The following is a 27,801-nucleotide window of genomic DNA, read 5'->3' on the forward strand; positions in this document are numbered from 1 at the left end:
TTTCGGAAATTAGTTCCCAGAATAAAAGTTCAAAAAGCTGGTACTGCAATTCCCAGAATGCAACACGATAAAGCGACAATCTAATTTGGGTTTGTGGAGGTTGTGTTATGGCCAGTGGCCACAAGATGGCGATGTAGACCTCAAATTAGCAGGTAGGACCCCGTGTTTAAATCCACAATCCGGAGAAAATAAGTTTTAAAACTCGAGGCAAATGTTTTCACTCTAGGTAAAACTGCATAGTAGTTTTTTAATTTACTAACACGAATCAAAAAGCTTTACGTGGGAACTGATATAGCGGCATAACACATTAACAGAGCGTAACTATTCTCTGGGCGAACCTGGGGGATAAATGGAGCACTCCCTAGTTGTGACAAGTTATAGGTCCCGTTCCAATATTTTCAAATAAGTTAACGGCTTTAGCTTGGCTCTTTATTCTTCTTATATTTTCCACATAAGTCGACGTTTTCTCAATTGACTATTTACTAACGTGTGGTTAGTTTTGGCTGGATTTCTACATTAGGTGAACCGATGCTGAAAGTCTAATTTATATTTTTTCAGGAACTAATTGGAACGTGGCCGTAAGTCGTACTGCTGACGAAGAAACCCGTGGCGGGAACAACTAAGCTATGAGTAAAATTACACAAGTTGATATTTTAAAACTTGTGTATGTAACCTTAGTGTAACACCTATTTATTGTTGTCATAAAAGCAGAAGATATCTCTAATAGTAAGTGTCGTGCGTCATTCACAGTATTGTGGCTTGTTGTGTTTGTGGTGTATTTTCAGTGAACACTAATGCCTGTATTGTTAGTCTGTAAAGTAGTTTGAGTTGACTCTTTATAACTGCATGTCATGGAGACTAAGCTAGGTTTCCCTGTCAGTTAGCTAAATGAATGACCTAAAGTTATATAACACCGCAGCAGTTTTGGTAGTGAACGTCCCTCCAGTACGGATACATATTCATCAAATTAGATATTTAGCGTAGCTTCATGTCGTAAAGGGGCGTTTGGAAGCACCAGAGACACAAAATAACACCCCCAAATTGTCACTTAATATTCAATGTTAGTAGCAACTAGCTAGCGTCTAAGTGAAAACAGTTGTGTGTTGCTCTGGAAGAGCTTTGTCAATACTGATAAAGCAACCCCTTGTTTTTTAAAGTAAAAATTGGGAAATTACAGTGTTACAACAGCACACAAAATATACATACATACAATATTCATGAAATAATAATAATAACAAAATATAAGAAAAAAATATAGGAATATAAGAACAAATATTTAAATATATACAAGATGGAAAAAACTAAATGTGCAACTGTTTAAGTATGCTAAAATGTAAATGAACCAATCGGGCCGGTTGCCCTTATTGCAATATTGTGGTGTCTCAGAGTCTCATCCAGCACCCAGGGATGACGTGTTGAAGAGTTTTATTGCCTGTGGTAGGAATGATTTCCTGTATGTATGGAGACTAACAAAGTGTGCTTTAAAAATGGTGTTAAATTCCAAAGACATGAGCAAGGGAGGGTGCAGTTGGGATGCTATTGAGTTGGATGAAGCGTTTTTGGAACTTAAGCCATGCTGTCTAAAGTCAGGATATCTCAGCCTCTGCTGCTTCATCACTTTAAAAACCATGCTTTTTTAATCTGTTCTTGTGAGGCACGGGATTGCTGGGGCTCCTGTATGATAAACCCGTGCGTATCACAGAATGCAATGAGATGCAACTTTGTTTGTTTGGGTCAGGGGTGATGTGGACCTCGGCTTTTACTGATGTCATGTATTTTTAATAACCTTTGTCCCCTCTCCTTCACCAGACTGGAGCAGGCCAGGCATGAGTGGAGCACACCTGGACGAATGGCAGAGGAGGTCCTTTGACATTTCATCTGGCAACTGTACACCTGAACAGACGGCCGATGCCTACCGGGCCCACATCCTCTCCATTCAGTATGCATGGGCAAGCTCCCAGCTCTCTCAGGCCGACATGGCCAGCCTGCTCAGGACCTACTCGGAGCGCTACGCCGCAGTGCTGGACTCGGATGACCCCAACACAGGGCTTAACAACTATGCAGAGAGCGCACTGCATCTGGCCCGCAGTCAGAAGAACTACAGTGACAAATGGGAGTCGTCCCTGACGACAGAGAGTGTGATGGAGCTGCCCTGCGTGAGGAGGATGATAGAAGCAGGGAAAGGTGGAGGAGGCTCCCTGGTGGCAGCAGGAGATGTTAACATATGTGTTGGAGTCAGGTCAGAGGCTGCATTGTTTAAACCTATAGGCCCACCACAGCCTAAAACAGAGGTTAACAATACTACCAGTAATCCTGCTACTAATATTGCTTTAGAGAGGCCAAGAGGCTCTGAGGGGATGTCGGGTAATCCAAACTCCTTCTCCCGACCTCCAGCCCGACCGCCGTCTGTGTTTAGTCACTCTTCTTCAGGTCATCCACAGGGAAACCCTGGCCCTGCATGGGGTGGACAAAACAATCAGTCCTCCTACTTCCCCACCTGCAACACGTCTAAGCGGAAGAATTTTTACAACCCAGATGGAGGGGATGGTGGCAGGGGGCAACATGGAGGTCAAGCAGGTACTGACCCGCGAGCTGGAGGCAACTTTAGAACGGCTCGTGAGCAGTTCATTGTTGATCAGCAGAAAAAACACTCCAATCAGCCTACGAGAGGTCAGACCATGGCAGCAACTGTGAAGAGATCTCTGGGTGCTAACAGGCCTCGAGGTGCGTTTTCTAAATTTGTGTCACCTATTCCACGACCGGAGGAGGAAGAAGAAGAAGCTAGCCGTAATTCCAATCAGGAACCTCAGATCCTGGACGAGCGCCTGAAAAACCTTGAGCCCAAGATAATCGAGCTGATCATGAGTGAGATCATGGACCACGGGCCTCCTGTCGCCTGGGATGACATAGCAGGCCTGGAGTTTGCCAAGGCCACCATAAAGGAGATTGTGGTCTGGCCTATGCTGCGACCTGACATCTTTACTGGCCTCCGTGGTCCGCCCAAAGGCATCCTGTTGTTTGGACCCCCAGGGACCGGAAAAACTCTGATAGGAAAATGCATAGCTTGCCAGTCAGGTGCCACCTTCTTTAGCATCAGTGCTTCATCACTCACATCCAAGTGGGTGGGTGAGGGGGAAAAAATGGTGCGAGCCCTTTTTGCCATTGCCCGCTGCCACCAGCCTGCTGTCATTTTCATAGATGAAATTGACTCACTGTTGTCCCAGCGGACAGACGGGGAGCACGACTCATCACGTAGGATAAAGACGGAATTCTTGGTCCAGCTGGATGGGGCGGCCACGGCAGCCGAGGACCGCATCCTGGTGGTGGGCGCCACAAACCGGCCTCAAGAGATCGACGAGGCTGCCCGCCGCCGCCTGGCAAAGAGGTTATACATCCCCCTGCCTGAAGCAACGGCCCGTCGGCAGATAGTAACTAACCTCATGATTCAAGAGAAGAACCAGCTGAGAGAGCAGGAGCTGGAGAGCGTGGTCACAGCCACCGAGGGCTTCTCAGGGGCGGACATGACTCAGCTGTGTCGAGAGGCAGCGCTGGGGCCCATCCGCAGCATCCAGCTCAGTGACATCGCCACTATCACTGCAGATCAAGTGCGACCAATCCTCTACATGGACTTCCAGGAGGCCCTGAAGACGGTACGACCCAGCGTCTCATCAAAAGACTTGGAGCTGTATGAAGACTGGAATAAGACTTTTGGATGTGGACGTTAAGCGAGACTCGTCATCCTGATTACACATCTGTTAAAGTTATAGATGCTATTTTGAACTGAGTTGATATCTACGTTTTGGCTCTGGATAAATCTGTAGATTGTAAATATTTTCTTTGTTGCACACAAAGCACATGGAGTGGGTGGACTAAACAGCAGGAGAACCTTACATAATTGAAAGAATTGAAGATTATATCAACAACTCTTGACAGAACACACTATACAAATATATAGCTCCACATAATGGTGTATGTTGGATGCACTATATTAAGTTGGTGTACCTATTATTTGTTCTACCCCCCCGTGTATCAAACAGTTAGTTTTTAGATGATTTGTTAATATCTTTACAACCAGCCTGATGTTTATTCTGTAAATTGTTCCCTGCCGTTTGCATTATGCATTCACATTGTTTTCAGCAGTTGTTTTTTTTATGGCCAGACTGTTTTGTTTGGGTATTTATTTTACTGTTGCTTGGTGGTTTGGTGTAAACATTAGGCACCATGTTGTGGGCTTGTTCCAGATGAAGCAATTATCTGTTTAAATTCCTTTTTTATAGCACTTAGCATCCTTTTTTAAATATTTTGAGGATGAACATTCAGCCTAAGTAGTATTCATTCCCCAATATATCTCATATACTGTGCGTCAACACTTGATTTTTGCTGTTGCTTTAGTTTGTTTCAATAACGTGCATTGCCACAATTGTAATTTTTTCCTAATAAATTCAAATGTTGCCCTCATGAGCACGTTTGTTTGTGTCTACGAATATTTGCACATGTTTATAATATTTTGCCTGCGGTCTACTCCTGAAATGTCTCTGAGGCTGGACGTGGGACCCCCGGCTACAGAAGTTGGGCACGAGTATCCTGGGTGTCAGGTTTGGTTTTGCTCCCTTCCTTTTAGTGATTGAGACAGCAGTGGCCTCAACAGGAAAATCTGTTACTGCAATACATCCTTTTTATTAGACAATGAGCACGAGCTCCATAATTAAAAGTGTCAGTCCCCATCCTGATCCTCTGGCTCCGTGGCTGATGTAGTAGATGTACCACAGACGTCTATTAATGTCTCAGCTATCAGTATTAATAAATAAGGGTCCATCCGTCGCCAAGTGGTAGCTCAGTCTGAAATTCTTCACATTGTTGATGTTTTTTGAGTTGAGTGCCTCACTGGTCTTAAATGCACTGCTATTGAGCAAGACCATTATAGATTGTGCACACATGACCTTCTCATGTAAATTTAATGAAACAATCTTTGAAAATCTGGAAGACCATGAAAAAAGACTTTCATTCATTTTTCATCTTTTTGTCAAGTCCCTGATAAATATTTCAGACGTGTGTGGTTGGCCTCTGTATTGAAACTTTGTTGAATTAGCCAGCCCCCCCCCCCCCCCCCCCCCCCCCCTAATATGGTGTAAGCTTGTGGCTCAATTTGACTGTGGCGGTGCAGTAGTGGTCACATCTGGGGTTGTGTGGTCACAAACACATTTTACACACTGTTTATTGAAAAAACAGTTATGTGATTTTACTGCCTATAGCTTATTATTCAGATTTTCCAGCCAGTGAATGCATCTACATTCTGCAATCACTTATCTACATACAGTGGTCCTCATACGTTTGGACACCCATGCTAAAGTTGACTAAAAAGAAATGAAAAAAAATCGTCTTTTAGATATTGAGCTTAATGCCTTAATTTAAAAATCCAACCTTTAAGGACACCATTTTTGTTTGTGGATGAGTAATGTATTGTAAATAAGTAAATGTTCACTGGATTTAAATTGCCTTCACGCGCACCATGGATTCAAAGGAAACACTGCAGCATGCATTCCAGTGTTGCCTGTATATTTTATTTCAGAAAACTATCCGACTGGTGTCCAGCATGAAATCACACTACTTTTGAAATTGTTTTTGACACACTTATTACCAACACAACATGAGGTAGTTTGACTGCACTGTAAACAGTAGTTTTCCACCACACGCGCTGTTTCCTCCAGCGACCACGTTTGCGTCACCGAACCAATCAGGACTGAAGTCTTAGGGGTTATAACTTAAAAGTATCAAAGGAAAACATCCGCATTTTGCTGAAAATGTGTGTGTTGCACTTTTATACGCTGGTGATGCTGATGTATAAATGTGTTCGTAGCAGTCTACTGTTATAGCTGCACGGTTTAAACTACTCTATATGCCACTAGGTAGTTTAGTCCAGGGGTCCAAGGGTCACAAGATAAGAGAGGTTAGAGTTACTTTATAATATCAAAGAAGAAAAAAGTTCTGTTCCACACATTTATATATATATATATACATATATATATATTTTTTTTTTGTGTTAAATATTGGATACCTCTTTGGGCCTCAAACAGTTCCAATGAAACCAAGTGAGAAGTTTAGAGGGGAAATGTGTCTTTGGTGGAACTACTAAACTAAACTCACAGACATGTGAAACGTAAAAAGAGGCCCCAAGTAGATCCTGCTTTTTTAGTAAGATGTCACAAGACAGGTTGGGAGCCACTGATTTAATCTTTAATCCAGCGTATTTAACGTAAAATCTCTATAACCACAAAGGAACCAGTAACTACAGCTGTTAAATGTAGTGGAGTAAAAAGTACAATATTCCCCTCTAAAATGTAGTGGAGAAGTATAGAGCATACAATACAAATACTCCAGTACAAGTACAGATACCTCAAAATTGTACTCAGTTCCAGCCATTAACTGAGTGTATTTAGTTACTTTCCACCACTGGGCACTTTATCCTATACAGGATACACACATTGGGCCCGACATGTTGAGAAACCAGCATTGAATGTTTTATGATGGCCAGCCGTTACTAGGAGGAGTAAAGTGTGAACCTCGAGCTCTAACTTCTTGTTGGATCCTGTAAACAGCACAAGAGGAATTGGTTGAGACCAATTCTTAAAGGAGTATTTCAGTCAGCTGGCTGAAAGGGGAAGTGAGATTTGGGATTCTGACAGGGCCAGAGTTGGTTGGCCAGATTATCCCTCTCATGCAAATGCCCCCCCCCCCACCCCTCCCCTGTTGGGTCCCAGTCAAGCGTGGGGGGCTCAGCGCTGGCCACAGCTGCTTCCCTTTTCTGCTAAATCACACAGCAGCCATCTGGACGAGGCTGTCGGCGCACGACGCCGCCGCACAACGCCGCCGAGCCCCTCTTCGCCGGCCTCCACCGGGCCTCTGCAGACAGGCCGGGCCCTCAGAGCCCCGGCCCCTGCCTTCTGCTCCAGTGCCTGATCCTCCCTGTCCCAGCCCCTCAGAGCGCCACACTCTTCAGGTCCTGGACACGGCACATGTCCACATGCTGGTGTGTGTGTGTGTGTGTGTGTGTGTGTGTGTTTATGCATGGTCTCCATGCTCACATGCTGCTTATGCTACCAGTGTTCCCTTGGTGTCACAATTTTAACACGAGGGTCCCTGTGCAGAAGAAATGCCACTGTGATGTTTCCAACTTGCATGCTCTGTCTGTCTCGCATCCTTTGCAAATTACAAATATGAAGAAGTGTGTTAGTTGGACCTTAGGCTATGTATGATTTTGACCAACAAACACACTTAAGGGTTAAATCAATAATTCATGGAAATGAGATTTTCTGCTAAATCTAGACTGTACTTTTCAACCACACGTTGGTAATTGTGTGTGGAGAGGTGTTTATGTATTCCCCCTTCAGTGCCAGTCATTCACTCTTTCTTTGCTCTTCCTTGACAGGTAGAAGGGAGCAGCATCTTGAATGACATCTAAACTTAATTATTTCAGAAGGTTCGAAAATGTGAAATGAAATCTCCATATTTCCTGTGAAGGTAAAACCCAGAGAAACCTTGCATTAACTCCAGGAATCATTTTCAATTTAATGTGGACATTTCCATATTCTGACAGGTGGTTAATACAGTCCAGTTAAGAAAACTATCCTATTGAAAACATCTATATAAATATATAAAAAATGGTCGCCGTTAAATACAGGTCTGGTAGCAGTCTAGTCATTAAACAACTTCCTCAGGTATAATTGCTCCTTCTCTACACTCATTCACTGAAAAACAAAACACTTCCCCACGCTTTGTGCATATATAAAATATCGTTTATTGATATTTTGCAAGCATAAAGCTCATTCAAACCTCAAATGTTTCGTCTTCATTTTGGGAGTGATGCAATTCTCAGCCATCAGGTATGGCTAGATAACATTTTCTTCGGATAAAATGAAAAATAAAATTCCAGCAGCGGTCATGTTGTCACCTCAAACACATTTAGTACTGTTGGACAGAAAGAGATGCAGCTTTTATTAACTACTCTACAGACAAACATCAATTACTGTAATAAATACAAAAACAGACAGGCATGGAACTGTGATATAAATAATATTAGGTTGTTACAAATATAGGAACAGGTTGGAACGTTAAAAAGAAATGTGGGGTTATCTACATCGATTGGTTTTATTGACTGCCTTTAATACCGATTTTAAAATGAGTTTTCCTGCTCTGAAAACAACTGCAGAACATTCCAATAACTAGATTTGTAAATGTAAGGTTGGAAATATTTTCTATTTGAAATCTAGAAAAAAAAAGTTGCTGCCTGGTTTTCCAAAAGAAAAGACACATTTATACATTGTATACACATGGCAACTGTAAATACATCATTTAAAAACCTTCTTAGGATGTGGCACAGTAGCTCCACTGTGTTTTCTACACTGAACATTATTATATTATCGTACATTTGTTTCTTAAAAAAAAAAAAAAGGCATGAACATGAACTACTCCTTCTTTTGAGCAGGGTATTTGAAAGGAAAATAAATGCTTCTTTTTTTGTATAGTTGTGCATTTATCTGTGTTCAAGAAACATGCATACTTTGTATAAAAAAAGACAACTTTCAGACATCAACATTGTCATTTACATGTTGTAGTTCTATGTATTTCCAGTGCATGCCTGCATGAATGAGTGTGTTTTCCATATCTACACCTGTTTGTCTGTCTGTCTGTCTCTGTCTCTTGTGTGTGTGTGTGTGTGTGTGTGTGTGTGTGTGTGTGTGTGTGGTGTGGTGTGTGTGTGTGTGTGTGTGTGTGTGTGTGTGTGTGTGTGTGTACGGTGGGGGGTTCAGTAGCGATGCTCCCCTCGCGTTATGTGAGAGGAGAACTCGTAACGGTCTTGACTCCGGTGACCACAGAGGTTGCACTCGAAGGGGTCTCTGAAGCCGTGGCAGCCCATGTGAATGGTGTACATGACGTGGTCCAGGAAGAGAACGCGGCAGTGTTCGCACCGGTACGCCCTCACCTGCTCCCCGTCTGCCGTCACCACCTTGAAGCCCTCTGACGCCATCTCTATGCTGGCCCGGATGGCCTCGTACTGCCGCTGCTGCTCCTCCTTCACCAGAGGGAGCATGCCGTTCCTCACCCCCGACGTGATGTGATTGGTCAGGTAGATGAGACCGGAAGCCGCCCCGCCCGGACGATCCTCGTGGTTGCTCTCGGTGTCTGTGGAGTCCTGGCCGCTGTGGCTGGGCGAGCCGTCCTTCTCGCTGGACGCCGACTTGGAGTTGGACAGGAGCAACAGGTTCTCGGCCGCGCTGTCTTTGGCCGACAGGTTGTGGCCCGTCCCCGCGTGGCCCTCGCCCGCCTGCTTGTGGAGGGGGTACATGGAGCTGAGGCCCACATCGGAAGAAGAGGCCGGGGAAGTCTGCACCAGAGGCCGGAGCGACTCGGCCCCCAGGTAGCTGATGGCGCTGTTGATGGCCTGGTCGATGACGTGGGGCTGGATCAGCTCGCCTGCTCCTCCGTCGTAGGAGAGGTCGGACAGACGTTTCTCGCCTGAGGGTTCGGAGAGAGACAGAAGAGCAATGTGAAGTTTATACTTAAACTTTCACCTGCATCTTGCGATTTAACCACTTTAATGCCGAGCCTGCTCCTCTCTAGTTTGAAAATGACTCACTGGAATGGTAAATGTTTTATTCTTGTCTCATGGTCTCCTACTGGTATTTGTAGACTCATTCTAGCATTCCCCTCGGCCTCTTAATATTCTATTTTTCTCCCTATTTTGTTATAAAGATTATCAACATCTTATTGTAAAATTATTATACAGGGTTAAACACTTTTCTAAACATATTATCAGGCTTAATTGCACAAATAGACTTTTTTTCTGTTACACTGCATGCATTCTGCAGATCCAGGGTGGCAGAAGTAATTAACACAAAACACATTCCAGCTTCACCTATGCAGCTTTCATAGGTGTGTAGGGTATAAACACAAAAAAAGCAGATTTCAGCCCTTACCCACAAACTTCTGTGGCATAGTGCTCTTACGCTTAGCTACATTATTAGCTAGTCTGTCTAGCACCAAGGCTCTGTCAGATCCCGTCTGGCTTAAGTCTTCCCTCTGCTCATTCTGGTTGCTTTCTTCCTTTACTACTGGAAAGCAAGACAGAAAAGTAGATTTCAGAATCAAAAGTAAATTGTGGTTTGGTCTGTTTAAAGTGATGAACCGGCGCCTGCTAACACATGATGGGAGTTTCTGGTCTGATGGTATTTTTCTCGCAGAGCACAGAGCGGACTATTCTGACACATGTGAAGCTCTTGGTCTACATAAATAATATGTCTTCATTGCTCACAGATGAGGTATAAATGTGTTTCTAGGCTTCAACGCAGAGGTGTACAGCACCCTACGTATGAAATATCTCCATAGGGAGTTCATTCAGCTCATGACTGCCGAGCATATATGGACAAATACAGAACTTTACACTGACACTAGGATTACATTTACTTATCTCTGCAGTCATTTGAAATAGCTAAAGAACTTGAGCATGAGCTAAAACTCAAATGGAAACGCTGCTGTTGCATGCATAGCGTGACCTGCGCTCTGGGTAAAGTAGGCCATCGGATCTGGGTGAAAGTGAAGTGTGCGTCTGGTGAGGCACCGACCTGTGTAGATACTGTTCTGCAGGCCCATGCACTGCAGGTAGTTGTGACAGCGCTCCTTGTGCTCCTCGAGAGAGCTGCGCTGCTTGTAACTCCGCCCACAGTAAGCACACTTGTGGGGTTTTCCAACTGCAAAGACATAACATTAGATCAGTGAGCAGCGCTGTGTTGTATTCTATGGGATTGTGGATGTTAAAGTTTTCATTTTTAATTCATAACTTTTGGTTTAGTTACACAATAATAATTCAACCTATAGTCTGTCGTTCTAAATGCCCTCTTTCCTGGAAATAAAACAGGAAGTGATGGATTTTTACATTCCCAGTTTGACTGGAATAAACAGAAGAAGACAAAGAGCCCCACCTACATAGACAGAAAACCCAAGGAAAAGACCTGGCAGTACCGTCCCCACGCTGTTTGATTGACAGGTGAAGTCCAGAGACCGGCTGTAGCCAATACTGAGCCCACTGAGGTCATCCCTCTGTATTTTTAGGGGAATTCAGGAAGCTCGAGGGGAGTTTACAAACACAAACATACTCATGGAGGGTATTTTATAACCTGATCTGTGTAGACGTGATCCAAATGAACTGCTTTTACACCAACAAAATAAGAAAACCTTTACAGTCAACTAACTAATAATAGACCCACAGTCATGGAACTGGATCTACTGAAATGTTAAAGAAACAGTTGGATAATTAAATATTGAAAATAGGAGTAGTAAAAAAAAAAAAGTATTCTTATCTGTCTATCAGTGAGATCAGAATATTTAGAGAGACGCATGACCTCAGTATTTAGAAAATTGTGACTACAGCCCTGGGCATGACACTACTATAGTTAATTCCTCTTAAACAAATACAGAACATGAGCCCCTCTGTCTTTACCTCTAAAAAAATGTATTATACATGTGTGGCCTGTTTCCAAAGCCTGTATTCAATAGTAATAAATGGAATGGAACTGAGTGTTATAAATATAGCAGGGAAGTTGGAAAGTACTGAGATACAGATTGACACACTGTTGGTTTTAAGCCTTTCATGGGATTTGACAGAAAATTGTAAAAGAAAAAAAAAACAATCCAACCTTTTCCTTTAAGTATAAGCCATCCCAGTTTGTAATCTTTCCGATTCATTTAGCCTTTGCTCCTTATTTAATTCAGTTCAGTGCCTATGCACACCAATTCGTGGAGAATAAAGTGCTTCAGATGGATAACCCGTTACGGTGCTCATAATGCTAAAAAAACATTTAGCAGGTTATCCCTTCACCGTTCTGTTGAACTATTCAGAGCAGGCGTTGTATGTGTACTGTTTACCCCCAAAAGATTTCAATTACTCATACTTCTGCAAAGCATTTGCACACAGAAAAGTGACACCATATCTACACCCTGTCAACTTCCCCTTATGAAGCCCAGAGCTCTCACTGCATGCACTGGTAAAGGCACCCAGCGGTCCTACCACTACCGTGAGTGTGGAAGTTGCCGGTGTGGGTGGCGTGTGGGTACTCACCCGAGTGGGTGCGTAAATGTCCAGAGAGGGCATCCCTCCTGCGACAGGCGTAGCTGCACAGGTGACACTTGAAGGGTTTCTCCCCTGAGTGGAGCTTGATGTGACGCAGCAGGTTGCCCTTTTGGGTGAAAGAGGCACCGCACTGGCTGCACTGGAAAGGACGTTCTCCTGAGGACAAGAGCACAACAGAGGCACGTTACTATTAAGAGGCGAAAAAAAACAAAAAACGGAATAAATAACTTGTACGATTTACTGGCACACAATTGTATAGTTTTTTTTTTTGTATGTACCCTACCAGGCTGTTCATAATTTTTGGGGGTTTTTCTCGATTGCACCACTCTCCCTAACCTCACGGTGTTTGATTCCTCCACTGAACAATAAAAGCGCAGTCTTTGTCTTTTCTATGTGGATTACAAAGCGGGTTGCTGCTGTATGAATGCGGGGTCACTGCACAACAAGCATCCCGAGCGCCAGAACAAGCCTGGATGATGGAGCGTCTCGGGGGCAGAGAGCGATCCAGCAGCCTGAGAGAGGGTTTCACAGCAGACTGACACTCCATCTCTCCGTGCTCCCCCTGCCCCGCCGACTTCTGGCGCTCTGATCGAACAAGAGCCTTTCAGACTCAGCCTGCCAGTTCCGTAATGCACCATTGCCTAGGTCAATTTGATCTGAAAATCTCATTTTTTCCTCTTCTTCGTCTCTAAAATAAGAGCGGCACATCACAATGCAAATTCAGCCTCATTTGAATAAAGTGGAGGAAACACTTTGTGTTGAGAGCCAGTCTTCCTGATCAACGCTTCTGGAATAAACCAATATCCAGCCTCTCCGAGTGTTGTGGCATTCTGTGAGAACGTTTTAATATGGCTTTTTTTTTTTTCTTTTTCAAAGGCACCCCATAAAATAAGAGTCACCAGTGAAGCAGCAAAAATATAAAAAAAAAAAGGAAATTCATTAAAAATGCATTTCAGGAGCAAAGACTCACCACAGAATATTTTCTATTTAAATAAGAGGCACTTCATTATGTCTTTTATTGTAGTTTCTTTTGCATTTACATTAGTCTAGTGTTCCTTTCTTCCATTTTGAGTTTCATTAGTTTCTAAAGCTTGACAGTTAAGTGCCTTTTTCAAAATGTTCCACACCACTGGTTTGGCTTCATTACAATAGAATATCAATTTGGAAATTTGAAAAAACTTTTAATAGCCAGATAATTGTCACTTCATAGAGATTCCATTTAATCGTCCGCAGATATCCTGTTTCTCAGATCAGGGCTTTTTTTTTTTTTTTTTTTTTTTTTTGTCGGACCAAGTTCATCTCCGCTACTTTGTCACACAATAATTTGATCAGTAACTGTTGCTTGTCCTGTGGTAATTCAGTCAGTCATAATGAATGCTAATGGCGTGCTCAAAGTCTATTTCACGGACAATGGGAAGGTTTACATGCATACAGCCAAACGCAAGGATGCCGGTACGGCTACAACTGGTCATAGGCGTGACTGCAAACATAAGAACAGGCTCTAAAGTTTATTTATCTAGCACTGTCTGTGTGTAGGCAAAGCTAAAGCATGTGCACTGTGATACTGCTTGGCTTAGTGGGAGATAACAAGTCCGAGCTTCCTTTTTTGCCATTTAAAGTCTAAAGAAATGTTCTGAACATGGGCGGGAGCCACAGCAAACACCTTTCTACCCCTCATCCATCCTGTCTTACTAACAGTGAACATGGGTGCAAAGGAAGGGCAAGAAGTGCCGCAGGTGGCTTACCAGTGTGGCTCCGCTTGTGCACCATCAACACATTGGGGCCAATGCAAACTATCCCACAGATATCGCACTTGAGCTTCCCGTTGGGCAGCCGGATACCGCCAGCCGAGGAGAAGGCCTTGGCTTCGGGGCTCGGCTGTGAGCCGTTCACCTTGGCCCCCAAGGCATCGATCACGCGCAAGTCTTCCGCGCACTCCTCCTCCTCCACGCCATTCATGTCACAGGCCAGCCCATTCTCCTCATCACTGCGAGCCTCAACTTTAATGTTACAGGCTGGAAAAAAGGGCAAGGGGGGGGGGGGGGGGGGGGGGGCCACGGTTTAGAATACGAGCATGATTCTTTCATGATGTTATATGCTAAAGATGGGCAATTATCAGTGTGATATTGATACAGTGACAGGAGAATAGATAAGAGCTGCTTATTGTAACACTGTGATGTAGCCCTGGAGATGCCTTTGCCTGGTCTGTAACGCTGCATAATGGGAAAGTCAAACGATTTTTTTGAAGCAATTTGACTGTCCTCACTGAATGGATGTTCATGAATGTTTCCAACAGATATAAGTAAAACATAGCTTTTTCTGTCATCATTATCGTTACTTAGTGTTGTCATCAATCTCGCTATTTTAATTGATTTTATTGTATACTTTTTTCATGATTGACCTGACAGATTGTCATTGTTAAATTGTTTTTTCTATGAATGAGACATCATATTATATGGTACATTGCTTTTGTTACTTGTTCAAATAAAATACGTATGTGCTCATTTTATAACGACTATGCTGATTGACCCAAACTGTGCTTCTCGCAGCCAAGAAACTGGCCTGGCTTTGTTTGGATTCATTCAATACGTTATTGTAGTCCTTAGAATTCTGTTCATTCCCTCGTTCCTCTGGATAGACACTGTACAGTATGTAATAGCATTTCAACAGCACTATAATATAACTAGGGCAACAACCGTTTTGCAATGGCCTTTAGTGCTCAATGCAACATTTTTTATGTTTACCGGGATGATGCATCGACAGTTCACAAACTTCCCCTCTTACTTCAGGCATTTTGTGACTTCAGCCTGAGAAAAATTCGCACTCGTCTGATAAGATCAAGCCACCACCTACTCCTCTAAACTGTAGACTATACTGTAGATATGCGGCTTATTTCTTTCAAAGTAGAAGAGTATATTTTATAAGGATACAGAGGTGGATAGCATGCATGCTGTTTGAGGATGTCAGTGATGAAGAAACACAGATCATCTCACACCATCACACTTTGGTGAAACAAATGACAGCAAGATAAACAGGAAACAGAGACACAGGAAGTGTGAAACTAGGGACGACAGCGGTGTCTATCAGAGCCACAGAGTGCGATGAGCACACACACGCACACATGAGACAAACTCGCATCTGACCTTTTCACTAATCAGAGGGGTCTGTAGAATCCGGAAAGCAAAGGTTGCACGATTGACGAATGCCAACTATTATTTATGTTATGCTCTAATCTCTATGTGATGTCAGGTGTTCCCATAGTGATCAACAAAGGGACGCGTCCTCTGTGCTGAACTACCAGCTCCTTCTTTTCCCACTAGCGAACTTTAGAAACATTTAAGAGAACTGACGGATCGTGCAAGTCCCACAGTTATCAGCCTGTGGTTTGCGTGTCACGGTGGCAGCCTGATTTCCTCACGCCTCCACCTCTGTTTGTACAACTGAAGAGGAAGAAGTGGAAATCATGAAATATAGGAATCTATGGAAAAGGGGAAGCTTCAGACAGAGAGCCTGTCTAACTGAAATACCAAGAATTATGGAGAAGTGACAGAAAGGGAAGCACGGGAAAGGAATTGTAAAACAGCCAGTAACTGAAACATGTATTTTTTTTTTTTTTTTTTTTGCAGGAGTCTCGTTTTTGCCGAGAGCCACCAAGGAACATAAATCCCCCCCCCCCCCCCCCCCACAGAATGTTTCCCATAGAGAGCAGGAGGTGGAGCGAAATTTGAGAACTAACAGCACTGGATCATGAGATGTTTATGATTGCTTTTAGATCAGTCTCATAATCCGATCGTCCTACTCCACACAACTTTTTATTCTTTTTTTTTATCAATTTAATGTTGCATGACAAACAATCTGCTCATCTGTTCCGACTGATTTTTTTGGACAAACTTGTCTTTAGGCTGAGCAGATGAGATAAGAGAGATACCAGCCGAGCACGCAAAAGGGAAGGAAAAGCTTTAGAAAAAAGTAAAATTGTGCTACGTTGGGGTTAAGTTCTATTAATGTGCAAAAGATGATGATGAGTTATGGTAGAGAACTTATGTTTATCTAGTTACTAAACACGCTACATGTGCATCCAAAATGTAATGTAATGCAACGTGGATGACACGGTTTTGAAGTGTTGCTATGTGTTAACACACGTCTCTAAAGCCGTTAATGCCATGATGCTTTTAGTTTGACTTGAGAGTTCTCTGGCTTATATATGTATATACAGATTTAACTTCAGACAGTGGATCTGAACAGTTTTTGCTTTGCTTTTGTTTTTGCCACAACCCTGCCAGATAAACCCAAATACCCATTTTTCTACACAACCGTTTATTTGAACCATTCCCCCTTACTTCTAGCAAACTAAACTGTTTTTACCTTAATTTGAGCTATCCTATTTAATTCCTATACCTTTTGCTAAACATGTCAACCATTACTATCCATTACTTCCAACTATTTCCCCTTGTATTTATTACATTAACTATTTTGACTGTGTTTTCATCCCTTTAAGCTAAATATTTAAATTGTTTATCCATTACTTGAAGCTTACTATTTTAAACATTTACGGGTTACTTTTACTATGTATCCATTACTTTAAGCTAAATATTTAAAAAATGTATGGCTTAATTCTAGATGACTATTTCAACTGTGTTGCTGGTAATTTAAGTTTATCATTTCAACAGTTTATCAGTTGATTTAGGCTAACTATTTTAACTGTGTATCCATTACTTTACAGCTATACTGCGTAGTTTCTGTCTCTCCCATCCGGAATTCTAAGCAATGACAACAATTCTGTCAGTGCTTCCACATGACACAAGCCTTCCGTGATCGCTCACCCCCTCCATTCGAACCATTGATCCATGACTTTTATCTAACTATTACAACAGTTTATCCATTGCATCGAACAGCTCTTTCACTACTACACACATTTTACACACTCTCAACAAGTGGTTTTTCAGGTGACTCAATATGCAAATTTGTATGCAAATTGTAATTTCTATGTTTTCAAATGACTAAAGCTACTCCCCAATCTTTCCACACTCCTCTACGCAACAGCAGAAGTACCCCTCGGGGTATGAGCACCCCTAGTTGGGAATCCCTGACTTACACCCTCTGTGACGTTTTGTGAAGTGCAGTCAGGTTGTGCACGTGTCCTACTCACGTTTGCAGCGGTGAAAGAGAATTACAACCGGCACTAAGCAGCCGGAGTGATCTTTTTTGGAGTATTTACGCTGCACGTGTCGCAAACCAAGACTTTGAATTTCTCACTCGAACCACCAAGGTGTTTCAGTCAGGCATAAGGGCTTTAATGGTGACGTAAAGAGGGATTTTTGAGGACAAGTGATAGGGTTACTTTTGCATTTGCATATCACAGAGCTCGAAAGCAAAACTCGATAAGTGGCTACACCACTTCAACCCTCCTAATTTAATTGATGGTTTTAGCCACATAACCTCTGGTTGCCAACATTTTTCTGGGTAACTGAAGTACTTTTGCTCGTCATTGACTTGTAAAACGATGTACCAATAAAAAGACTTAATCAGACTATTGCCTTGCTCAGTATTGACAAGAGAGGCATTTCTCTACATGTGGAAATGTTGCCACTGATCCATGAATAACTCTTCAATGTAAGAAGAAAAAAAATGTGTAGACAGTTTATTCTCACTAATTTCAGAATTGTTGGAACACAGCAATTATAAAAAATAAAAAAAGAATGTTCTGTTTATTTGTGGTTTTCAGTTCCTAAGACATCTAATACACCACCCAGGTTATCAGCCAGGTGAAGCAGACAGAAGGGAACCACGAACGCTGGGCTGCCACCTACTTCTCATGGATATGGGGAAGTTGTGACTGAATTGGGAATAGGAAGAAGGCTTTCTACTGTTCATCTTGTTTGTCACAGTCACACATCCTGATTTGCTCGTTTTGGGAAGCAAGGGCCAGACAAACAAACCAGGTCGCAATAAAATGGTTATAACCCGATGTGGATCTGATCCTCAGGTTACAGATGAAAGGGGTAACACAATACTGTAGCAGAGAATTAAACAATGACCAATACCGAGAGAAGTGACCAACAAATGTGAAAAGAAGAAGAAAGAAGCTATAGTACTATCATTAACACAAAGCCTTTTTGGGCATAAAAAGAAGACATCATCAAGCTATATTAAACGAGTTTGATAGCAGATAGGAAGCAAGTGTGTTAGTTCTGCAGCGTGGAAACACAGGGAGACTGCTGGAGGTTCCTGTTACTGACTTTTGCTGCTCTCACTGCCTGAAAATAACCCTGTGTGCAAAGTAGTGGAACCGCATGTGTTAAACCACGGCACCAAAACTCTCAACGCGAGTTGCAGGAACACCAAAAACAGCCTGCTTTTCCCCCCCTCACACTTTTAACCTCCTTCATGTTTTCGGGAACTAGACAGCTCAGTCTCCTTCTTAGTCTCATATCTCTTAAAAGTAGCAAAAGGAGCATCTGAATCACCGAAAGTGAAACAGAAATCATTTCACTGGGATGTTCAGAAGGTCGTTTTTACCGCCTTGTGACTTAAACCAAATATGTCTCCATGCTAATGTCTCAGTTTAAGCCACACAATTAAATTGTTTTAATTCACATGTTTGCGACAGTTTACTTAACACACTGACATGGAGGACAAAATAGGCTTCACTTTGACCTTTAAAGCTCCCATATGATTGGAGCGTTGAGAATGCGCAGCAATAGTGACGATCCCGGGCTGTGAAGACTTATTTGCAACAGGAAACAAACCTGGGTTTTGAGGTTTTGAGCTTTCGATACTTTGAGGTCCCATGTCCCACATATAGTCCCTCTGCTTTTTGCCTTTTTTCACTACAGAGAACTGAGCAGCACATGATCCTGGGTGATAATTATAACTCAATCGGGCTTTTATCACAGGGGCAGTCATGCATAGATGTACCAGATACTTGCACTTCCCTTCTTTCTCTCTGTCTCTATATAGACACATGTGCACACACACTCATGCAAAGTGATCCTACTGTTATAGGGAAAGAACAGAAGCTCACATATAGTACATAAAGTCATACATACACGCTGCCAGCTGTGCCCCCTTTACTTTCTTTACATGCTGCCGATGGAAGTAAGACATTTAAATCTCCTCTCTGCTTCCTTTTTTCCCCAGGTCGTAAACGTCCAACAGTCAACTGAGTTGAGATGTACCAGTCTTATAAAAGATGGCTCTACAAACGCTAACTCGATTTCAAATGTGTTACTTGTTGCCATCACAGCCCTTGTTCAGAAAATTCCTGCCTGTGCTGAGCTCGGCGCCTCACAACTCAAGAAAGTGTGTGTGTGTGTGTGTGTGTGTGTGTGTGTGTTTGCGCACACAGGTGTGTGACCTATGTGGTGTAGTGATACGCTGATCTCTCTCAGCTTGGCCTTGTTCCTGAACTCTTTATCTTCAGGAGTGTTGAAACTGCCTGATGGCAAGTTCTTCTTAGGAAATTCTTACACATCCTATTTCAGTTTCCTCTCACTTTTTTTTTTTTTTTTTTTTGTAATGTGTGCTGCTAATCTTTGCCGTCATCTGGATAAGTGGAAAAAACGCTGATAGGATAGTCAGCTGTCATTCTTGTTTTTTCTGCCATCAATAAAAAATAAAAAATAAAATTCTCATGATTAAAACAAAATATACAACCCCACATATTTGTGACCCTGAGTTGCACCTCATTTTGCACATTTCTAAATTTAAAAAAATTAAATTCAATATTGACTCAGTGGCTCTCATGTGGATTCGCTTCATCTGTTCTTAAGCTCCCTAACGGTCCCTAACATTTTGGAACATTAACATTATTTAAAAAAAAAATAAGAACACAAATAAAAATATAAAGAATAATAATAAGCAACAAAAAATACCATATTGATCCTATTTAAATTGTATGTTATGTCTGATTTATCCTGCTGTCATGTAAAAGCAATTAGCTTTTAATGACCAATAATGACTCCACCTTGAACATTTCCTGTTTTTTCACAAGCCACCCATGTCAGGAGACCTGAGATAAATATACGCCGGCGCCGATGTGAATCCCCCTAGCATGCTTCATCCTTATTTTCACCATGATATTCCCTGGCTTGGTGTTCACAAACTCAAATCAAGGCCACATTAGCTATTCCTTAAGATTCGATTTATTAATGACATGCCATGAATCAAAGGGATTTTTTTTTTTTTTTTACCTTTTCTGCCAATGACCTAAATGTGTCTCTTTGCAGCTTCAAATTAATTTTTCCAAGGGATTTGGAACAGCAAATATCTCCCTCTGGATGTGTATGAGATTAAGTTATAAAACCATTTTTTTTGCTTTTTATTTAAATATATATGTTGTGCTTCTGATACTGACATTTCTTTCATTTAACTGTTTTACTCTGATCTGGATGCTTTGGGAGTGAATACATTACTTTTGGGAAAGGCACTGCAGTGGGTTTGACTCATTTTGATTGCTGCTTCATGGATACACTCACACACACACACACACACACACACACACTACGATTTTATCTGTTCTTACATTTACACAAGCATCAGTGTTGTTCTGAGTGGCTGTGAGACGTTTGGTGAGATGTTGCCTCGTACCTTTGTCCCCTCTGTTGTTCTGCTGGTGGGTGGAGCCGGCTGACAGGTCCTCAGGGACGGCCATTGGTTCTTCTGCCTCCTCGGACGCTTCGTTGGCAGGGGGGCTGTCCCTACCTGGCGAGACACACATACCCGCAAACACCCATCACTCACCACGCAGCCCCTCAACATGTCTCATTCAGGATAGGCAAAATTACCTCCGGGTGGTGTAAGAGCCTGTTTGTGGGGCCTATTGTATTTACTTTCTGCACTCTACGTCTCAATCATGCAGTAGGTGGTCTTTACCTGGCATCTGGGCCATTTCCTGGGCCTCCTCTGTCTCCATGCGGTGCAGGTACTCTAATGGGAGAGAGATGGAGATGGAGATGTATGTAAGTTTAATCAAGTGCAGGCTAAGGAAACAACATTATAAAAAGCCAGAGTGGAGTAAAGGGTGTATTTCTCTGCGTGGCTTTGTCACCTCAGTGAGATCGCTCTTGTCACCGCCGCAGACACCCCACAGTCCCCCACATTACATTACAAAGAATTACAGACATTTTCATTACAAGTCTGACAGAGCGACTGAGCTTGGAGAGTGGCTCGGCTCCGGCTGATGGGGCCCGCTGGTAGGCTTGCTGGGAATGGGCTTTCAGACCACATTTGTTATTTATTGTTAATTTCCTGCCACGTAATCATCCAAAAATGCAAACTGACTGCGGCAAAATTAAGCAGAAAATTAACTGGCCCCAGGTCACGAGTATGCGGGTGTTTGGCACTTCCAGCTGATCGGCGCTCGTGTTCTCACTAATTTACTGAGCATGCATCGCTGAGCCCGCGGCCTGGGCACAGACGCATGCAAGCCACACTCAGAAATAAAGAGAGGGGAGGACAGAAAAGAGAGAGAGAAAGAGAGAGAGAGAAGAAGCAGCGAGATAGATTTAGAGGCAGAGAACGAGGATAGCAATGGGAGGGCAAGAAGTCAGAAGAGCAATTGCAACAGGAAGGTAGAGAAAAGAACAGAAAAAGCAGGCCGAAGGACAGAGAAGTTCTCTTTATGATTTTTTTTTTTTTTAGAAGCAATCCTCCGGCCAGGACTGAATATCTGAGGAGTCACCAGTGCTCGTGGCCCCATTAATAATGGATGGCCCTCAAGCCTGCAGCAGATGGGCCCGACAGCCTCAGCCCCAGCTCCGCCACTTCAAGAAGCCCTTGGTGGGGCCGCTGCCCAGTCCAAGCAGCCACTCAGGGAGAAGTGAAGCTCCCGAAAATAGCGAAACGAGCCCAAGGGAGAAGGGGAACCTAGGCCTTCCTGTTTTACTGACAGATGGCTCCACACATTTGGAACAAATAGTGGGAAGCGACCGGGCCGCTGTGTCGCAACGCACAATATTCTGCGGAGTCAAGTCAGGAGCTTGGCGGCCTGCAGACACCCAGGATGCAAGTGTGAGGGGAGGAGAAGGGGGGGGGGGGCAAAGGTCACTGGTGCAGAAGATTTGTTCAGCACAACACAGGGGTGTTGCGTGTTACTCTGCTGAGCTACGACTCTGCAGCGCACTCCTTCAGCATCTGGAGTTAGGAGGTCGGGGGCAGAGAGGGGGATATTCTCGTGTGCCCTTTTTTTCTGGGCAGATGGTGTGAGGGGAAACACGGATGTGTTGGCGGAGGGGGGCTTCGGCAGAAATATAAAAGAGAGTTCCTACATTCAGCCACAACCCACTTGCGTAGGCATGTGGAAAGTAAGGTGCACGTAGAGCATTCAGGAAGTAGTTATTTTGTGATACTATTTTAAGTTTTTTACGTGTTACAAAGTTTTCCCTTATTGCTTTTAGTTGTGATTTTAAAAGTGTGCCTTAATTTTTCTTTTTCAAAGTTTAGAGTCCTACTTTGATAACATACTTTTTAATAAGAAACTAAAATGTGCTCATCCACCTGCCCAGTCACGACTTTTTTCTCATCAGATCAAACTGATGTTATAAAAAAAAAGGATTTTTACCCTTTATTGCTCATGTCCTTGTTGTTAGAGGGAGGAGTGTGTGTGTGGTGTGTGTGTGTGTGTGTGTGTGTGTGTGTGTGTGTGGTGTGTGTGTGTGTGTGTGTGTGTGTGTGTGTGTGAACTGGGGACAGGTGGAATCTTTCAAAAAGAAAAGACTTCTGATACATAGCGCAGAGGGACTGGAAAAGTTTTGGTCGGAGTATGTCAAGTGAGGAGAGGCAGGAAGAGGCTTGTGGGTTGACAGAATTCTCGGTCTTCCTCCTGTGTATGTGTGTGTGTGTGTGTTGAATGATGGGGGGGGTTGGAGGCGTCTGCTCATAGTGAGGTGCAAGAGCTACACCAGGGAGCAGGGTGGAGATGAGAAACAACGAAACCGTTAACAGATACTGAGGACCACACCAGCAGAGCCTGGAAACCCAGGAGGAAGCTTCGACATGGTGTGTATGTGTTCAGATGAGTTTACATAAGACACATGCAAACTGAACAGCAAATGCTGGAAAACATGAGGCAACACTCAAGTATAGACCTGGTGGTGTGGAAAAGTCACACAAAAAACATTTCTTGAGTTCACGTCATTCAAATTCATTAAATTTAAATGTTTTTAAGAAAAGTCCTTTTTTTTAAATCGGTTCAATCACTCAACATTTGAATGAGTGATTAAACAATTAAAAGACAAAATACAATTGGGATTTAAGGAAAAGGATGCTCATTAAAAAAAAAAAAAAATTGTTTCTGCTTATGCCAATTCGATTTTTGGCTGCAATAAAACATGTTATAGCATTTAAATTCATCAGTAGGCCTATGTAATGTATCATCACTATGTGAATCAGGTTTACTCGCTCATTACTGCTGCACCTCACTCTGATTATGCACAAACAATAGGAATAATAATTCTAATTCTTTATTTTCTCACACGCCGCCGAAAGAATCCACTTTTTCTACAGTTACTGCACTTTCTGATAATTCAGCAAAATATCTGAGTTATTCATTTTCACTCATGTGGTTTTTATGAGAAGTAATGAAGCTGGGCGCTTTCCTTATCAGTCATTAGGATTAGAGACGATCCTACACTGCCAAGCAATGTGTTGCACGGTCACCTTTGTTCATATGCACACGGAGATTGGCATCAGTAATTCGTGAAATGTATGGGTGTAAGTGGGTAGACAGTGTTAGCGCATGTGTTCTGGGAGCCTATCGAGGGGGTGAGGGGAGAGGAAAGGTGCGCTGAAGAGAAGTTTCCTTCATTTGCATCTGACACACTTCACTACTCTGCTATTCAGACAGTACAATCATTTTAATAACTGTCTGCCTTCCTCTGACGCCCACCCCCTACTTCTGTTTCTACTGACAAGAAAGATGATGTATCTGCAGACAGATTTGCAGCACTTTCAGCACTTCCCTTTCCAACTGAGATACGAAAAAGTCCTATTTGTGCAGGTCTGGGTGTTCCTTATCACAGTTTAAAATAGATCTGACATCTGAAATCAAACCTATTTTTCTAATACTTTTCCCAAGTGTTGACCTTTTGTTGAATATTTGCATTTAAGTGAGATTTGAGTGAATTTTTAACCTTCCTTAACTGGTTCAAACTCATAGAAAAATAGCATTTTACCCAATAGCAAACTTCAAATGCATTCATATTTGCCTTAAAAAAAATTATAGGCCTATCACAAAAATAAAATGAAGATGCTCTCTCCCAGTTTAAGATTAGACAGACTAATGGCAACTCGTTGTCTCGGGGCTTTGCATCACACAGACGCCACTTTAAAGATAAAATTTGAAAAAATAAAAAATAAAATAAAAAGCTACATTCTTATTTTGATCAAAACCTAAAATATACTGTGTGTGTGTGTGTGTGTGTATATATATATATATATACACATACATACATACACATACATACATACATACATACATACATACACACACACACACACACACAGTATATTCTGGCTTCTGATCAAAATAAGAATGTAGCTTTTGCCGAGGCTCAACTTTTGCAACGTGTTAAAAAGAGGAAACTTCCTCAACAGTTCGAGAGTTCTGTGTTTCTGTGTTTGTGTCTGGGCGTTGATGAACTGCTCTCCCCCTCAGTGGCAGCTCTGTGAAAGCTTGTCTCAGTCCTGCCTACATGCGTCTTGTTTCTTCCCTTCACACAGACGTTAAACAGCGAAGTGAGACTGGTTCGAACAGACCAGGTGAATACAAAGCTACACGGTATGAGAAATGATCAGATTCATCGATTATTAATTTATAAGAAACATTGGGCACATCTTCTGTGCGTGCTGATTTCCTGTTAGAACATTGTCACATATCCTACGGATTGGTTTTGGTCCCCCCAAAAATTTGCGTCTTAATCTTAATCAAAAGTTGCTGTTATTCCTGGAAATGTCTATTTTATTTTTTTATTTTACCAAACGCAAGATACAGTGGGAGCATCTGAGCGCGCACATCTGTAGCAACAGGTGCCATATAGGCTCTAACAGGAGTGTAAAAACCCATTAAACAGGTTACACTTCTAACGAAGGGCGAACAAATTAGTAAAGTAAATCTAAAAAACGAGATAAGTATGTTTATATAAATCTAAGTGGTTGTGAAATAATTCATCCATATGTTCCCAAAAGAGAAAAACACACAGGAAAAATGGGGAACATTCCTCTACTTCCGTTAAACTGATGCCTGTTTAGTAACAAATGACGCGTAAAAGTGAATATATTTTTTTTCTATATTTAATTCTAAAGAGTACTCTAGTTTGTTGATCCGTTACAAGTCCTACACCGGCCGAGAATTACGCGCACCAAGCGGGATCTGCTGCTGCGGCGCACCTGCACCGAAACTAAAGGAGTCTTTTCCAGTCAGGTGCGAAATGGCTCCTAAAACTCTTGAAAAGAAAAAGAAAGAGCTCAATGTACAGGTGCTGACCTAGCCTCTGAGATTAGTGGGGAGCTGAAAAGCGCGGTGGAAGTCACTTTACCTGCTATTCCTTGAGTTTGCAGTATGAAGTTCTTCCAACTCTCCCCGGCTCCATGTGCAGAAGGTCGCAGCGCCGCGGCGGCCCCATGGAGCTGCGCCCGGAGTCCCTCCCCTCTCCACTGCACTTCCTCGTTCCAGCCCAACATGACTATGTCTCTGAGCTCGGCTGGGGCATTTTGCTCGCTTTTATCCACAGGCCGAGTCTGCAGCGGGGAGTCGAGCCGCACAGCCCTTGGCACTTGCTTTGTGCCGTGCCAATAAAAGCTGACACCCAGTAGACCATTACTGGCAGCCATGCATGAGATGGGATGAGGCGCGCGAGGAGAGTGGACCATTCATTGTTTATTTATTTCATTCTCACCGAGGAAGCTGGGGGTTGGGGGGGGGGGGGGGGGGGGGGGGTACTCCTTACTTGCATATTGGACAGCTCCCCTTCTGTCACCTGTTCTGGCACGCTGAAGCAGTCCATGAAATTAACACAACTGTTTTCTTTCCCATATAATGAGTTTTTCTTTCTCTCTTTAATGTTTCATCCATTTCACTTTGCTCTTTCTCTCCAGTCATGGCCCCTCTTACAGTGTCAAAGCTTCTGTCCTGCCTCATCACATCTGCAAGTGTCCACAATCTTGATTATGTCCGAACCTGGGCACATTAGTTTCTTTCTTTTTTTTTTCAACCTTTTACTCTTTGTTACTTTCTGTTTTAAGATGCCTGCACACTGAGTGCATCCTCACTGCGTTACTGGCTCGGTCCTTCAGAAGACCATCGTGCGTTACAGTCACTGCAATGTGGTTTTCCCTTTGGGTGTTGTGTTCAGGAGTCAACAAACCAACAGTATGCTACTGGCTCACAGATATTTCAGCTTCAGATGTTTCCATCACTCTGAGAGACTCATTTTAACTTTAGCATTGGGAGTTTTGCTGCAAAGTCAATCATCTAAATTCAAAACAGCTTGAAAGGGACCTAAAACTGAGACACACTGAATGTGAATTAGTAAACCGTCTGCGCAGCGTAGCCTACTATCTGCAGCACATATAAGAGCATAGGGTGCAACACTTCATCTCCCTGCATTCTGCCGTCATTCATACATATATGGACAAAGAGGTGAAGATGTTTAATCACTTCATTCCAGTTTTCTGATAATGCCTATCTAAGTGTCAGTCTCTGGCACATTTGTGTAGTTAAAGCCAGAGTGATGGGCGCCTATACTGTCATAAATCATTAAAAAAATATATAAAAATTGTGGATTAATATTGATGGAAATCCTAAATAAATAATGACTTACACCTCTGGATCGGCTTAAATAACTCACCTCTCATTTTCAGATATGTCTTGTCATTATTATCTCATATGAATATCTGGTGGAGTTGACCTCTAATGTAATTACTGTATTTCAAATTACTTGTGTGCTCAAATCTATTGGTTTTCAACATAGAGCTTTTTTCTGTTTATATATTTTATTCTTATTATGTTACAAGTTCACACTCAATTTCCTAGAATAAAGTAGTGGCTATATTGGTGAATTTACCTTCCTCAGTTTTCTCTGTTTGTGACACCCCCACCCACCCCGCTATCCCACTGTCCTCAGGCCCCTGGAGCAACCTTATCTCAGGAGAGGCTGTGTGTTGGATTGCTGAGTCACCTTTCGTGGGAGGTTGCCCTTATCTCCTAAGAAGCACAACATTCAGGCAGTTGGTTGCAAAAGGAGGAACTTTGGGCAGGAGCACTGTGGCCTGCTGTGTCTTCATGGCCGTATTACGGATTGCAGCAATGCTCGCTGACTTCCTCAAAGCCTCCGGCCCGCGTCACTGCTTTCTCTGTGAGGCCAGGAGCTGCCGGCTTTGCAAGCAGGTGTGGGGGAAAAAACAACCTGCAGGACGAGCGAACTCCTGAGGCCACGCAGAGGGAATGCTGGGACTGAAATGTGACTCAGCGCTATCAGCGAACGCAGGGGTGCCCAATCATGACAGTGGTCTTCCATGCCCCAGAGATATACGTCCCAGTGACACAGCAGCTTCATTCACTGTATGTCTGAGAGGCAAAACACTGTAAGGACAATGATTCAGTCAATGTTTTAGAGAAGTTACTGCAGAGATGGGATCAATACACAACGCTGGCTGAGTTGCTGATCATAGTCCTAAGG

General features: G+C 42.8%; 2 protein-coding genes and 1 long non-coding RNA gene across 12 annotated transcripts; 2 read left to right on the plus strand and 1 right to left on the minus strand.

Annotated features, from left to right (window-relative positions):
• Positions 1-77: 77 nt before the first annotated feature.
• On the plus strand, positions 78-7,252 carry fignl1 (fidgetin-like 1). 3 transcript variants are annotated; one of them, XR_004328510.1, is made up of 3 exons: positions 375-726; positions 1,810-3,969; positions 7,243-7,252. XR_004328510.1 is itself a non-coding variant. In XM_032507313.1 (2 exons), exon 2 carries the CDS (start codon positions 1,827-1,829, stop codon positions 3,723-3,725), a length of 1,899 nt encoding a protein of 632 aa, XP_032363204.1. In that variant the 5' UTR covers positions 78-152; positions 1,810-1,826; the 3' UTR covers positions 3,726-4,461. The 3 variants fall into 3 exon arrangements, 2 of the variants coding, with proteins under 2 accessions (XP_032363204.1, XP_032363203.1); XM_032507313.1 differs by lacking the exons at positions 375-726; positions 7,243-7,252 and adding an exon at positions 78-152 and having other exon boundaries at positions 1,810-4,461; XM_032507312.1 differs by lacking the exon at positions 7,243-7,252 and having other exon boundaries at positions 1,810-4,461.
• Positions 7,253-7,541: 289 nt separating this feature from the next.
• On the minus strand, positions 7,542-25,978 carry ikzf1 (IKAROS family zinc finger 1 (Ikaros)). 8 transcript variants are annotated; one of them, XM_032507305.1, is made up of 8 exons: positions 25,660-25,978; positions 20,999-21,052; positions 20,714-20,827; positions 13,870-14,139; positions 12,113-12,280; positions 10,620-10,745; positions 9,975-10,106; positions 7,542-9,513 (listed from the first exon to the last, which is right to left on the minus strand). In XM_032507305.1, the coding sequence occupies exons 1-8, from the start codon at positions 25,952-25,954 to the stop codon at positions 8,804-8,806; spliced, it is 1,869 nt and encodes a 622-aa protein (XP_032363196.1). In that variant the 5' UTR covers positions 25,955-25,978; the 3' UTR covers positions 7,542-8,803. The 8 variants fall into 8 exon arrangements, with proteins under 8 accessions (XP_032363196.1, XP_032363195.1, XP_032363201.1 ...); XM_032507304.1 differs by having other exon boundaries at positions 9,975-10,109; positions 25,660-25,977; XM_032507310.1 differs by having other exon boundaries at positions 9,975-10,109; positions 20,911-21,052; positions 25,660-25,747.
• LOC116675699 (uncharacterized) lies at positions 24,763-27,515 on the plus strand. The gene is made up of 2 exons (XR_004328511.1): positions 24,763-24,902; positions 26,219-27,515. It is a non-coding gene; the product is annotated as an uncharacterized LOC116675699 (long non-coding RNA).
• Positions 27,516-27,801: the final 286 nt, after the last annotated feature.

The sequence above is a fragment of the Etheostoma spectabile genome, unplaced genomic scaffold, assembly GCF_008692095.1.
Source record: "Etheostoma spectabile isolate EspeVRDwgs_2016 unplaced genomic scaffold, UIUC_Espe_1.0 scaffold00002169, whole genome shotgun sequence".
In the NCBI taxonomy this organism is placed as follows: Eukaryota; Metazoa; Chordata; class Actinopteri; order Perciformes; family Percidae; genus Etheostoma; species Etheostoma spectabile.

What these genes read in the sequence shown, in the direction of transcription:
- fignl1 (XM_032507313.1), top strand. Translation starts at nt 1,827, where the DNA reads ATGAGTGGAGCACACCTGGACGAATGGCAGAGGAGGTCCTTTGACATT.
- ikzf1 (XM_032507304.1), bottom strand. Translation starts at nt 25,954, where the DNA reads ATGGCTGCCAGTAATGGTCTACTGGGTGTCAGCTTTTATTGGCACGGC. An exon ending in GGAAATGGCCCAGATGCCAG is followed by an intron (nt 20,828 to 20,998) that starts GTAAAGACCACC and finishes GTGTCTCGCCAG; the next exon opens with GTAGGGACAGCCCCCCTGCC. An exon ending in TATGCCACAGAAGTTTGTGG is followed by an intron (nt 9,514 to 9,974) that starts GTAAGGGCTGAA and finishes CCGAACCCTCAG; the next exon opens with GCGAGAAACGTCTGTCCGAC.